At 30.6% G+C, this 15,810-nt stretch overlaps 1 protein-coding gene across 3 annotated transcripts; it reads right to left on the reverse strand.

The window, feature by feature from the left end:
• Positions 1–451: 451 nt before the first annotated feature.
• On the reverse strand, positions 452–15,716 carry LOC115879989 (PR domain zinc finger protein 5-like). 3 transcript variants are annotated; one of them, XM_030897066.1, is made up of 10 exons: positions 15,449–15,716; positions 15,293–15,383; positions 14,907–15,020; positions 14,152–14,271; positions 10,996–11,196; positions 7,737–7,946; positions 5,631–5,831; positions 941–1,033; positions 773–880; positions 452–714 (listed from the first exon to the last, which is right to left on the reverse strand). In XM_030897066.1, the coding sequence occupies exons 1-10, from the start codon at positions 15,477–15,479 to the stop codon at positions 609–611; spliced, it is 1,275 nt and encodes a 424-aa protein (XP_030752926.1). In that variant the 5' UTR covers positions 15,480–15,716; the 3' UTR covers positions 452–608. The 3 variants fall into 3 exon arrangements, with proteins under 3 accessions (XP_030752926.1, XP_030752927.1, XP_030752928.1); XM_030897067.1 differs by having other exon boundaries at positions 15,512–15,695; XM_030897068.1 differs by lacking the exon at positions 10,996–11,196.
• Positions 15,717–15,810: the final 94 nt, after the last annotated feature.

Genomic DNA, 15,810 nt, shown 5'->3' on the forward strand with positions numbered 1-15,810 from the left:
CACGCTGATTGCTTCTCGGCTGTTTTTATGCATCCCAAGCATCCCAACTTCGGTTGGAACTTTTACATGCATTGTTTTTTAGTTGAAGGGATAAAAAGACCAACCGTTACAGAGTAATTTTGCGGTCGAAAAGAATTGTACTATCCATAAGCTAATAAGCGTGACCGTCTAGTGAGCGTGAAGTTTGAAATAAACTCAGTATCGATGTTTTCCAACGATCCCCCACCATTAAATATACCGGCCGACATCTGAATCTGAAACCAGTCTGAAAACTTTGAATCTAGCACTGTGCGCTGTGATCCTATGATCACAGACAGTGGCGTACTTGAAATTAAACATATTCAAAAAAACAGCAAAATGTTGCTAAATAATATAGAACAATACAAAGTTTTATGATTATCAATTTTATTACGATAATAATATAATAAAAATAAAACTACAATATATTTTGTAAAACTTATTACAAATTTAATTATAAAAATTACAAAAATTTTATCACAAATTAATACAAACATATTGTATACAGCTTAAGACTGAAAATGTTTACATATGAAAATTAAACAAAACAGATTTTTCAAAATTTTCAATGTTACAAATATGTCCTACATTTAATTATCCGTATCTTTATCCAGAAACAAAACGCTATCGTCAGGTTCCATTTTTATAAAGTCTTCTAACTTCACCTTATTAGGTATATATACACTTTCGATATTTCTGGAAACAATAAGAAATATATTTAAAAAACAATATTGTATCCATTAAAAAAACATACTTAAAGTCATCGTGCATGTCTTTGTTCATAATTGGGGTGACATCATCAGGTTCTGTTTTTATAAAATCTGATTTTATTTCATTAGTGGCAGATACACATTCAGGACTTCTGGAATTAATGAATTACATTATTATCATTATATTAGTAAAAATACTCTTAAAAACATACTTAGTGTCATTCAAAAGGGAATTAAGTTCATCCATTTCAATTTTTAAAGAATCTAATACCACTTCATCAGTTGAAGATGTACAATCGGCATTTCTGGAAACAATAAACAATTAAAATGACAAAATATTTATGTGCCTGGACATTTTTGTTCAAATGGCAATATTTCAATAAGTTTTTTTGATAATTGCCGTTATTTTGCACAGTTAAGAATATATATGTTACGGTTAAAGTCCGATGTCCCTTTAATGTCGACATTAACAGGTTAATGTTTGGATTTGGTTATGGTTTTGGTTGTTTTGTTGTGTGTTATTCTCGAGATTAACCGGGTAATGTCGACATTAACTGGACATCAGATCTTAACCGTAACATAATTCACCGGCTTTAAAAAATGAATACACTCACAGGGCACCTTAAAATTTTCATGTATTTTAAAGGTTTATATATTGTGTTCTAGTGAACCCACTTTGATGATTTTTTAAGCAATTTGTAGCTAAATTATTTGGCTTTTTAGTGTCTCTTTCTAAATTAAAAACGAAAGTTCCCATCTGTCAATTATACGAGGAAAAACAAAATGTTGATATTTTGGTAAAAGTTTGGAACACCCTGTGGAATACGTTAACAAAACCAGGAATGTAAAAATTATTTTATCATCTAGGTGTATCTTTTCTTAATAGTTTGTTTTTTGGTTCATCTCAATAGTTGTATTTCTTTTGGAGATACTCGCTTTTGAAGACTAGTGTCGTCTTCAATTCGTATTTTTTTCGTATTTTTTACATTAAAACCATATATATAGCCTTTGCTTTTGGTCCCAGTCAACAGACCTATAAAATAGTGTTTATGATTTATGTAATGTCACTGTCCTTGAAAAATCATATTATTATTGTCGGTTGGACAGTTATGGTGGGTTCATACAGTCAAATAAAATAAGAATAAAATAAGAAAGTTGGTTATATAAGATACCGTACACGTGTTCATACAGCTAAATAAAATAACAAATAAAATAAGAATTGGTTATCTTTTAACTAATTTATTTTATTTTATGTGAGAACGACTTTGCGCACGCTTAAAGCTTGATTTTCATGCATCCGTTGTCCGACGATACGATGATACGATATTAATTTTATTGGTTGAATTTAAAGGCTTCGATTGGTTAACCGTTTCTAACCAATCAAAGTCTTTAAATTCAACCAATAAAATTAATATCGTATCAACGTGTCGTCGGATAACGGATGCATGAAAATCAAGCTTAATTCTAACCTACAAATTTTTCAGTTTGGATTTAATTTATTTTATAATTTTACATAAGTATAAATTTATAATATAGTATGCATCGAATAACTAAATATACTATAAATAGTAAAATTACTATAAACAATCATTACAGTTAACTTTTATCCAGCTCTGTACTGCGCATGAGCAAATATATATTTCTTATTTTATTTTATTTGGCTGTATGAACGCTCACAAATAAGAATTCCTCATTTCTTATTTTATTTGGCTGTATGAACCCACCATTACTCTCGCAGATGTGGTTTTAAGTCCAAAAGTTGATCTCTACATATCAATTAAAGCAGCTCTCTATTAGAGTAAACGTCAATAAACAATGGGCGCATTCAGTACACACACCGGTTAGTCCACCAGTGTAGAAAATTAAAGTGAATGCCAATGATAACTCACCGGTAGTGGTCACCGATCACTTGAGAGCTTACCGTATTTTGTTTCCGGTTAATGTACATACCGGTCGGCGCTGTTTGTCATAATTGTCATCTATCACATTTTTTGTTGTCTCGATCGTTCAATAAAAAGTTATCGGTAGGTCTTTACCGGTTGATACCGGTGTGTTTACTGAATCCGCCCAATAAGAATATGACTTTTCAGTGACCTGGTATATAAAACAGTAAACACTATTTTATAAGTGTGTTGATGAGGACCCAAAATCAATGCTAAAATCGCTATACATAGTTACTGTCTTATATAAAAGCGAATATCCCCAATAAAAATAAAGATATTGAGATGAATCGAAAAAGAAACTATCGGGAAAAGATGTAGCTAGGTGATAAAATGTATTTTAAATTCCTTGCATTGCTAACAAATTCCACAGGGTGTTTCAAGCTTTCATCAAAATATCAACATTTTGTTTCCCCTCGTATAATTGACAGAAGAAAACTTCATTTTTAATTCAGAAAAATACACTAAAACTTAGCTACAAATTGCTTAAAAAACATCAAAATCGGCACACTAGAACAAAATATATAAAACTTTGAAATACGTATATCAAAAGTGCCAGTTTTTCGTGCCAGTGAGTGTACAGGGTGGGTCAAATTCGACGCTTTTAAATGGAAACACCCTTTTCTATAGGAGATAGACGAAAACTAATATCGGTGACTGGAGCGCAATTTTCATCAAAAACACGATGGTGGAAACCGCACATCAATATCTGTTACCGTTTCGGAGTTACGGGGTGTTTTTCAAAAATGTGCATTTTTAACAAATCGCTGTAACTCTTTTCCTATGAAAAATTTTGTATTTCTATGAAAACATTTCCAAAGCACCTTTTTACGTAGAATTTAATGGTTTAAGTATAATTTTTTTTAAATTAATAATTTAAAAGTTATCAACAGAAAAATTGATTTTTTATTTGGGACACCCTCTATATTTTTAATTAACTGAAAAGAATTTAAAATTACCTTTCCAAGAATATAGCACACTTGATATTTTGTTATAATCCCCTTCGAAATACAGAATTTTTAAAAGTTCGCCACTTTTAACTAGTAGGCTTTGGACCCCTTATTGATGATATGCCCTTAATGGAACTCGAAAACATATTTTTCCAGCAAGACGACGCACCGCCTCTGAACGCTGAAGTTATCAGCAAATTTTTGCAGCCAATTTCAAAAATAATTTAATATCTAACCAAGATCCCAGCCGTTGGCCGTCGAGGCCGCCTAACTTAGTGCCCATGGATCTAATCCTATGAATATATCTGCGGAAGAATAAAGGTTCCTTATTCCGCCGTATAATCTAGACAAGAATTAGAAATACTTAGCAGATATAAGAGGGTATCTTTCACCCCCACAGAGTTAATGAATTCCGCGAGAAATGTTCAAAACTGCCCCGTCTGTCCATAACAGAAGACGGTCGATATGTCGAACACCTGTAGCAAAATATCATGTCTTGGTTTGCTATTTATTTTTATTGTTATTAGATATAGATTAAATGTGTTGATGTTGGTTAAATATATTTTAAATTGTTATAAAATTCTGCATCTCTCATAGCAAATATTATTTTCGTTTTAATTGATGCTCACAGCTAGAATTTTTTTGCATTACAGCCGGTGCCGTTCAAAGCCTACTTATTTAAAGCGGGCGAATTTTTGTATACTCGATATCTCGAAGAGGAAACGAGCAAAATATCAAGTGTGTTATATTTTTGGAAAGGTAATTTTAAATTATTTTCAATAAATTAAAAATATACAGAGTGTCACATAAAAAAAATCAAATTTTCTGTGGATAATTCTTAAATTATTAATTTTAAAAAAATTATACCTACTTAAACCATTAAATTCTACGTAAAAATGTGCTTTGGAAATGTTTTCATAAAAATACAAAATTTTCCATAGCAAAAAAGTTACAGCGATTTGTTAAAAATGCATATTTTTGAAAAACACCCCGTAACTCCGAAACGGTATAGTCTGTCCAACGACAAAATCCTTGACAGTGATAGATGTGTCTGTCATTTTAATTTCAAAGTTGTTTATTTTATTTTACAAAGAAATATGTTGGTACAATTGGAACGCATAATTAATATATTTAAATTTTGAGTGACAAGTGATTACTTTAAAACTGTATAAAACTGAAAAAGTCTAATCTTGGTTAATTAACTTTAATCTTAATTTTGTCTGCTAGTACTAAAATGTATTATTTACCTATCGTGTGATGTTATTTTACAGATACTCCAGTTTTTGGTACCATATACGAGATGGTATACAACTTTATTTGTGGCTAATACAACTCTCTGGCCATAGTGTCTGGCAAACTGTGTTTCTGGCGGTCTCTGGGCACCGAATATTAACTGTAAACTATGGTCTGGGTCAACACTTAATTTTCCCTCGAGTTTTCCTCCACTTAATTTTAAAAACACGAAACACAAGTAACAACACAGTCCAAAAAATTTGACACAAAATTATAACCTATAATTTTTGAGAGTTTGACAACTCTCAAAAATCTTAAGTCGGGTTCATACGCATCGGAGTCCGTTTGTCGTTATCGTTGCGTCAAACCAATAATATTGAAACATGATCTGTCTGAGTGTTTTTGAAATAAACCAATAAAACTTGTTAAAAACAACAAGAGACGACGCATGACGTATTTACTTATAAACCCATCCATAGTTAACTTAAAAAATATTAGAAACTTTTTTTAGTGAAATAAATGGATTGGTATGGAAGTCATCTGCTTTTTTTCTGTCATAGTCTGTCGAAATCTTACCTGAGAAAAAAAACAGAGTATAACAGATATCGATATGCGGTTTTCAACATCTTGTTTTTGACAAAAATTGAGCTCCAGACACCGATATTAGTTTTTGTCTATCTCCTACAGAAAAGGGTGTTTCCATTTAAAAGCGTCAACTTTGACCCACCCTGTACATTGCAAACATCATAATTAATTTTTCTTATTAACTCTTAATTTACCTGGAATCCATATGATATTTATCAAGGTGGTATTGTAAACCGCCCTTTGACGTATATTTCTTGTTACATGGCGCGCAGGCAAACATTTGTCGTTCCTCCGGTGCCAAGTGAATTTCCTGGTGTATGCAAAGATGATTCTTATAGTGCGTTTGGTAGTCGCATATGGCACATATATTGGCCTTTTTCTGCATTTCCTTCGATCTAATAAAACAATATTTAAATGTTAAGGTCTTGTAACCTAGATTAGATTGAATGAATAGATGATAGAATATTCTAGTTCAAGTCAATATTTCTTACAATAGGCTTGGTGCATTTCAGTTTATTTCAACAAATTCCGACCGCAGCGCTTCAACGTCAGAAATCAAATATTATCAGTAATGCTTCTTAAAATAAAAAAAATCTAAAATCTATAATTGTCTTCTAAAATTATAATTATGTACCTAATAAAAAATGTTGTTACAGCCGAAATGGCCCCAATTATCACCCAAATTTTAATCACCGGTTTTGCTAGACCGGTGATTAAAAATATGCTCGCTACCTTAGTTGAACCCATCTAAAAAGTTTTTTTAGCTGGAATAATAAATTATAATACAAGTTAGACCTTCTGAAGTTATATCAAAATATTTACTTTTTTATTTTTATTTTTAGAATTTTTACAAATTATACTTCCTAAAGCTTCATTCAGAACCTCGCAATTAGTGGAATAAATTAGTGATTTCAATTAGCGTAGAAGTTTGTTCCTTTAATTCTTTGAATAAGAAGACTAAGGAAGGAGCATAATGCTATCCATGTATTCATGCATGGTGGGCGGAAAAAGCACTCTAGGGTGGGGATCCTTGACAGTTCTGTTTGACGATTCATTTGACACATTTGAATTTGATTTGAAATTTTATGGATTTGTCAGTCTTTACGGAGCTTATTTTATGTTATTTATTATTTATTCTACTACTGATAGTTGTACAAAGGTAGTAAATCTAGATGGAAATTGTGGGAGAACTTAAATTAACAGTGACACTATCGCGATTTATCGAAAAAGACTCTAAAATAGTTGGTTGTGTAGCGTGCGGTAGATCTCGGCAAAAATCGAGTGAAATAATGGAACAACTTTTCGCTAGTAAGTGACTATATAATACACATACGTGTAGTAAACCGACCATTTATGAAATTCACTTAAATTAACTAATTTTATATTTTTTCTTGCATTTTTGCTTTTATTTACTACTTGTCAAAGATTAGATATCAAAGAATTTAGATACGTCAATTTGATTTACCAGATTTACCTGCTTCAGTAGCGTATCGGATGTTTGTGTTAATAAATAATTCTTATACTATATTCTTATAACTTTTTATTAGAATTATATATTTTTGTAACAATTTTAATAACTACCAACATTTATTCACAACGTCAAATAAAACAACATATTATTGAGTTTACCCCACGTCTACCCTACATCATAGTTTTACATTTTTTAAATAAAATTAGAACGGCACTAATAAACCGGAATTTAAGTCGGCCATATTTGAGGCCTATCGCGGTGCACCTAAGATTTTTGATATGCTTCTTCCTTAGTCTTCTTATTCAAAGCTTTAATTTCAATGTAAGCATTCAGAACATCAAAATGAGTGGTAGACATTTTCAATTAGTAGAAAAAGTTATCAAACTTTTAACTTTTCCACTAATTATACTTTAAAACTAATTAAAATTTGCGAGAAATGTCATTTTGGCCTTTGATTGTCTTCCTTCAAGAGAAATTGTGGTTAGAAATCAAAAGTTGGTTGTTTTATAAACTAAATAGTAGGCTTTCTCTATGGACACAACTGACTAACGCAAGCTGTTGCTAGGATATTCTATTAATTTTAATTGTGTTTTTAGACATTGTGAATGATCGTAAACTAAACAGTATAAAGTGTAATTGAAACCAATAATTTACTCCACTAATTGCGAGGTTCTGAATGAAGCTTAACACTTTTAGAATAATTATATAATACATTTTTCGTATACTCGCTATTTAAACCCGTGTATTTGTATATACTAGTTGTGTACGATATTCCCCGATGGTGGCAGCACCGGCGGAGAATGCACCAAGCCTATAACTATTAATTTACCTGGAATCAATATGATGAAATTTGATGTGATTTTGTAAACTCCGCTTTAACTTATATTTCCTGTCACACTGCGCACAAATAAACATCTGTCGTTCTTCTAGTGCCAAGTGAATGGACTTGTGTCGATTAAGATGTGATTTATCTAGTGTTTTATAGCTACATATTGCACATGCATAGACCTTTCTCTGTGATTCATTCAATTTTTTCGTCCTAATAAAATAATTTTTAAATATTATATTTAATTAAAATTATAATCTTGTGTGCATTTATAATGCACGACTAGTAAAACAAAATTAGAACAGAATCACCAATATGTTGACATTATAGTTGAGAGATTATTTATAGCTTTAAGCCCCGTTGTCAGACCTATAAGCGATACCAATCAAACTTTTAGTTACGTAATCGAGAGCGCGATTTTTACATTCATTGTTGCCAACCATGGACATTTCCGGCGCCAGGATGACTAACTAGAATTTAAATTTCCCGCTAGAGATTCAGCATAGATAAAAGACTTATAATCTTAAATAAATAGGCAACTTATAATACATTTCAATTTTATTATACAAGGGCGCCTCTGGTAGTCGGAGGAAGAAATACTATGGGAAGAGAGGGATGCGGGGGGAGGGGGGTTTGAACACTTTGTGTGCTTTTAATTAGGTTGAACATATTATAAACGATAAATTTAATTAAAAGCATACAAAGTGTTCTTATATGTCGGATATTAATTAAAAAAATATTAAAAAAACTAGTAATAGTATATATTAAGTTGTTACAGTTATAATTTAATCTTTGGCGGTTTTCAGCAAATAGCAGGCAGTTTTACATAATTTTCCTCCCTTTGAAGTGAATTAGAAACGGCTATATAATTTTGGTGTAGGTATTCCCAGTTTGTTTCCGTTTGAGACCTGAAATAATAAAAACAAATTAAATTAGATTTAATCATCTGCTGATCATGCTAATATAACGCAAGGCGCGTCCTTAATTCCTTACATGCACCATAAAGAACTTAAATAACTGCTCAGCAAGTAGCATTTATTAACAGTACTAATTTAAAAAATCTATAACTGTAAGTAGATATATTTAATTTACTTACTATTGTATCCTTCGGGAACCCGGTGTACAACAATTAAACTCCATGATAAAAAATAACTAAGAGTCTATACAAAACACAAATTATCCCACCATTTTTAAAAAACAGTGTCTAAAACACAATACTGCCAAAAAATCTGAAGGAATTTAGTTTTACAATAATTCGACAAATCAAAGCGAAATCAAACCGGAAAATCACAACAAAAGCGTCTCTGAGTGTCTCGTGTTAGTTAAAAACAGGTTAAAAATCAAATTTATTATTGTCAGATATTGACATTTGCATTGTTGATATTGACAGTTTTAATATTTTGCGCCTCTGCATCTTGGAGGAAAAACTATTTTTAATGAACTGTCATTTCCATTTAAGTTTCCCAGCCATGGGATTCAGGTAGTAGCTCTGCTGTAAAAAATGTCAAGTTGCCACATTTATTTATTTATTTCCTGACATTGTCATTCGTTTTGACACTTTAGTTTTGTATTACGAATTTTTGGTTTAGATGATTTGTGATGTGATACTTTAAGCTTAAAAATTTTCACTAGCAGGCCTTGCAGTCGAACATTGCTCTTTTTAGAACCTCTTTTAGTGCGAAGTGTACAAAATAGCTTAATAGCAGTTGCAAACAACTCATCGCAACCTTATTAAATTATTTCGAACGGGAAAGCGGTAGTAATGGCCCTTTATGTCCCTTAAGTGATGTTAAGGAGGTGAGTTTTATTGATGTAAATAATAACTGTGTATATATTTATAATTAGTTTATTTTTATTTCCTAAAATATTTTGATTGATTTAAAAGAAAATATGTAAAAGTGGCAACGCTGTGCTTGTTAAGCTTAATCACGCGACTAAAAGTTTATTTGGTATGATCTATACATCTACGCAAGGTAATGTCTACAGGGTCACCTACATCAACATAAAGATTAAGATAAAGGCAAATTTGATTAAGGCTTACCGCACTTTAATCTTACCCTTTTTGAAATATTTACTGTTTTGTGAAAATGCAGTAACAATTTTAATGCTTCATTTCTCTAGGAGTATTTAAGTTTTTAAAACCAAATATTGTATTGAAGTTTTTATATTCTCTAAATTTTGTGTTGCAATAATAAAAATAATACTACCTTATACAGAGTGCCTGGAAATTTATTTATAAATAATTATTATCTTTAAAGAGCAATAACTTCTTTAATATAAATAACCCTGTATACCCCAGTTTATTTTATAACTATTTGTTTTATTGTCGACTGTCACAGCCAGAGCAAATTTTATTATTGTTAAACTTATTTATAATATAAGCAATTAGTTCTTTGAATAAGAAGACTAAGGAAGGAGCATAATGCTATCCATGTATTCATGCATGGTGGGCGGAAAAAGCACTCTAGGGTGGGGATCCTTGACAGTTCTGTTTGACGATTCATTTGACACATTTGAATTTGATTTGAAATTTTATGGATTTGTCAGTCTTTACGGAGCTTATTTTATGTTATTTATTATTTATTCTACTACTGATAGTTGTATAAAGGTAGTAAATCTAGATGGAAATGGTGGCAGAACTTAAATTAACAGTGACACTATCGCGATTTATCGAAAAAGACTCTAAAATAGTTGGTTGGGTAGCGTGCGGTAGATCTCGGCAAAAATCGAGTGAAATAATGGAACAACTTTTTGCTAGTAAGTGACTATATAATATACATATGTATAGTAAACCGATCATTTATGAAATTCACTTAAATTAACTAATTATATATTTTTTCTTGCATTTTTGCTATTATTTACTACTGGCCAAAGATTAGATGTCAAAGAATTTAGATACGTCAATTTGATTTACCAGATTTGCCTGCCTCAGTAGCGTATCGGATGTTTGTGTTAATAAATAATTATTATAACTTATCTATTTTTATTAGAATTATATATTTTTGTAACAATTTTACATCATAGTTTTACTTTTTTTAAATAAAATTAGAACGGCACTGATAAACCGGAATTTAAGTCGGCCATATTTGAGGCCTATCGCGGTGGACCTAAGATTTTTGATATGCTCCTTCCTTAGTCTTCTTATTCAAAGAATTAGTTAAAATTTTCATTTGTTTTATTTAACTCCAAAGCAAACTAAAATAACCACTAACTTAAAGAATTTTGTGGATTATAATAATTCTTATATTAACAATAAATTTACCTGGAATCAATATGATTATCCTCCACGTGAAGATTCAAATTTTGTTTTGTTGTATATTTTTTGTCACAATGCTTACAAGCAAACAACGGTCGTTTTTCCGGTGCCAAATGAACTGGTTTGTGTTGCCTAAGACTTCCCCTATGGAGTGTTTGAAAGCCACATATGCCACATCTGAAGACTCTCTTCTTCGAATTCTCCAGTCTAAAAAACGAATGGCTTATTATTACAGAGCGTTCCTAAAAAGGTTAATATTACAGAGCGTTCCGAAAAAGCTCCATATCAAGATTTCATGATTTAGAGATATTTGTTACAATCTTCTTCACAAACGCACAAAAAGGGCGCTCATATGAAAATATTTCAGAACACTAAGTCACCTTGTATACAGGGCGTTTCAAAAAACATGTACCATCTCTCGTGGGGAGATGTAAAAAAATATTTATTTTTCATATCAACATAGGTCCGATAAGTCGGTTTGCCCTGTCAAGTAAACGCGAGCACTTTTTGCCCAGAAAAATCATTTTAAAAATTACGATGAGCGATTCCGAAAGTCTCCCTTCAGATGTAGAAGTCGCCGCAGTACGTGCCACGGAATCATTATTGCCGGAAAAGTTAATATATTTAGATGTTCGTAGTTGTTTTTCATTATTATAGAAACTAGTTGTGTTATAGATTCATAACACCACTAGTTGTGTTATGAATCTCATAACGTAACTGCATAGATAAATATTATGCATAGAATAATATTATTATTAAATAAAGAAGTGCCCATAAGGACAATGTAAACACTATTTGGCGCTATTCTTGCAACGGTCGCGACCCAAAACTTTTGAAAATTTCGGAGCGGTTCGGCTTTTTCCGGAATTATATCGCCAAATATTGTTTATTCAAATTTATTATTATTTTCGTTTAATTTTATAAATAAAAGACAGTGTGTTGCATACAAGAAACTTTATTTTATATAAGGACGCATGTATGAAATACCTATGAAACATTGGAAACCGACGTTATACCACGATCCACGATGGTTTTTGCAGTTCACAGTTAACAGCACAGCTTTTTAAGTTTTTAATGCCACTTTTTCACAATTATCACCGGTTGGAGTAAATAAAACTTGAATTAAACTCACAAGATAGCAATTATTACTTTGAAAATGGACGCTATAAACACTTTTCGGAATTTATTTAATGAGAGCGGTTTAGATTTTGAAAGATTATTACGATTTTTGAAGATTCTGACTTTGACAAGAGAAAATTAGTTCTGTTTTTGTTTGCCGTTGTTCTTAGCGAGCGCTATAGCAGCGCCAGATCGCGTATAACGGTCGCGACCCAAAATAATTTCGCGACCTAAAATTTTTAAGGGCTTTCCAATCTAAACTTGTTGCATTTATCTATGCGTAACTGAAATACTAAAAAAATAGTGATGTAAAAACGTTATAACTAAACGGTTGTTGATAAATACTATTCTTTTTTATTTGAAATTGCTGTAGGTTGGACTAATAGTAATAATATTTAATAATAAATTAGATAAAATATAATAATTTATTAATTTTATTTTTATTTTATTGTGATTAATAAAATTGCGTTTATCTCATCAAAGAGGCTAAATTCGACAAAATATCCAGAGATAAATTTTAATTGGCATTAAACAGCACACACAATTTTAATATCAAAAGAAAAAAGTCAATGGCGCAAAGGTATTTTTTTGAAAATATTCTAGGCATAACCCATATGCATGTCCCTGATAAATTTATCTTCACTTTTTTAGCACTAAAATATGCAACAACTTCAAATAATAAAGGCATTTTGAAAAGGCAATTAAAAGGTAAAAAACGCTGCTAAGACTATCAAAACAATTTGACGTTAATACTATTACGCCAAAGCAAGTTTTTTCCAAAGCCTACGATGACTTCACTGAATCATTGTTTCTTGTTCACTGTTATTAATATCTGAATTATTAGACATTAATACATCTAGTATTATGGTATTCCGGTACTTCATCAATTTTAAAATAAACTAACTGTTTCTATCTTATTTTTTTTGTTAGAATGGGCATAATCAAGAGGGCTGATACCGTATTGTAAAAATAAGGTAATTAAGGGCTTATTTTTTGGTATTTATGATAATTTTGCTAATATCTTCGGTTTGAAAGAAGATATTAACTTCTTTTTACTACTCTTTACTATCAGGTAAAATTACATATACTATCGTATTTATTTATTTTTTGAAAAAACGCGCTATGTTTGTTAAATTGTAAGAAAGCGCCTCCTAGCGTCTACGTTCTAAACCTTATTATTATTATTTTTATGGTATAATATAGAGTAAGAAACGCTCTTTTAAACGAGCCCTCGTTTGTTGGATTCTGATCATCTAGTCCGGAGTTATTAACATTTAAATAAAGATAGATCTAACCTTACCCCACCACTTTATTTTAGCAGATAGGGGAAAATGGTTCTAATGAAAAACATACAAAATTTACTGAATATTATGAAGCTATTATTTATAGTACCCATTATCTAGGCAAAATTCTGTAAAATTTCTATTTTCTTATTTTCCAAAGTAGTTGTGCCCTCTAGCGGCCGTTTTACAAACTTGAAAATAATTTCCAGCAATTTCTCATAGCCCCTTTAGTTATAAATATTTTTGTCCGTAGACTCTACGGCTAATACTTTCCGAGATACAGCCGAGAGCTATTCTTAGTGGGACACCCGGTACATATGTGTTTGAGCGGTGTTTGGCAAATTTCGACTTTCACATTGCTCCAAGACATCTGAGGTCACAATCGTTGCTGCACTTAAGAACATATTCAACTTTTTATGCACAAAATTGCCCTGCAAATAGAATTTCCAGGAGTGTGAATGGGTACGACTTGGATTATTTTAGTAATTCCTTAAGTATATTTAAAAACCGTGCTAGAAATGTAATTGTTTTCAAGAATGAATTGTAGACTAGGCTTGGCCTTTGTTATTTTTTTCTCATTATTATTTTGTTAGTTTATGGAATCTATTATTTCTGTATTTTGTATAATTTTTGTATTATCTATTATCTGTTCAAATTGCATTTTTTGTTGAATGCCTCTGGCGTTTATGAAATAAATAAATAAATAAATAAATATATAAGTATGATTTAGAAGTAATTTTTATGCTAACAATAAATTTACCTGGAATCAATATGACTAATTGCAATGTGATGTTTTAAGTTTTGTTTTCTTGTATATTTCTTGTCACAGTGCACACAAGAAAACGTCTGTCGTTCTTCGTGTGCCAAGTGAATTTTCTTACTAAAAGATAAAAAAAAGTATATAACAGTAACAGTTGGTCTGTTTTAATTCATGAGTAGTGTTTTTGTGTCATTCTTTGAATGTCATCTGTCGAAATCATATGTACATGCTCTGCTTAACATATTATAATTATAATTTATTAAGTTATTCAGACATGTGTTTATAAATGTCACTATATCAGAATAGTTATCATCGGATGCTACACATATTTTTGCCTCTTCTTTGGTAGATTCTAAAATTTTTTACAGTAGCTCAAATTATATTTGTTGTGTAATTATTTTTATCTTTTATATACATATAATAATTGTTTGTAATTATTTGATATTTTTTAATAATATTTATATAAGAATTTTAACTTCTAGCTAAATTTTAACAACATAATAATTTTTATGTATATTAGTGTCATTTGTGTAGTTTATGTTTATAATGTAAGATACTATTAATTGTGACATTATTACCAATGTTTATATAAAAGCCCTAAGATGAAACGCCAATAATTGATACGTCCAATAAACTGTTATTAAATGTTATTAAACCACTATTAAAGAAACACTTTTTTCTTTGTGTGACATTAAAAAGCATGCAATATACAGTTAGAAATTAATCAAAATATAAATATTTAGAAATATACTTACGGTTCTAACTTAATATCTGATGATACTCCATTTAAATTTTCTTCTATAGCATTATTTTCTTGTTTAACATGTTCCACACTGAATGATTCATTATTAAAAGCAATATCTGTTGGGCTGTAACAATAAATTTCACAATATATACTTTGTGCAATCAAATATCAATTTGATGAATATATTCATTCTCTCTAGTCATACAACAAAATATACATTTTCACTAATATAACAGCCGAATCTAAATGCTATAACTGAATCTACAGGATATAAATTTTCAATTTTTATCAAATTATGATAGACAAAATCTAGTTTGGATACACAATATTTGAATGTGTGTGTATGAACACAAACACGAATCAAAATTTCTAGATAATACAAAGATTAATACTTACGGTTTTAAATCTACTTCATGTATATTATCCATAGTTTCTAATAAAAAAGTCAGTACCAGAAAGAGATAAAATAAACTTGAGATCAGTTCAGCTGAAAGTGTAGAATTGAGATTTATAAGTAATCTTGAAGAGGACCAAATACAAAGCAGTTATCACCTATCGTATTAAACTTAATTCGTTTTAACATATTCAGATATGTACGCAAAGTATGTATTCTACCTCTGGCTGCCTCTGGTATGTACGCGCGTGTTGTTATTTACATTTTATAATAATTAACCATAGAAACCATCATAGAAACTGTTTAATGTTTAGTCAGTGTTTAGTATTGTATTACAAAAAGACATTTAGATATTCATCTGTATTCATCAATAAATCAACAATCTACACCACAATTTTCCCCAATATCAAATATCATATGTTTGACAGCGACGACAACGTTGACATTTGCCTTAGAGTGATAACAAAGAAAGGTAACATCTGCTCGTTAGTTTAAAGTTCCTTCTTCCACCCAGAGAATC

The sequence above is a fragment of the Sitophilus oryzae genome, unplaced genomic scaffold (assembly GCF_002938485.1).
Source record: "Sitophilus oryzae breed Bouriz unplaced genomic scaffold, Soryzae_2.0 scaffold_1604_pilon_pilon, whole genome shotgun sequence".
NCBI classification, from domain to species: domain Eukaryota; kingdom Metazoa; phylum Arthropoda; class Insecta; order Coleoptera; family Curculionidae; genus Sitophilus; species Sitophilus oryzae.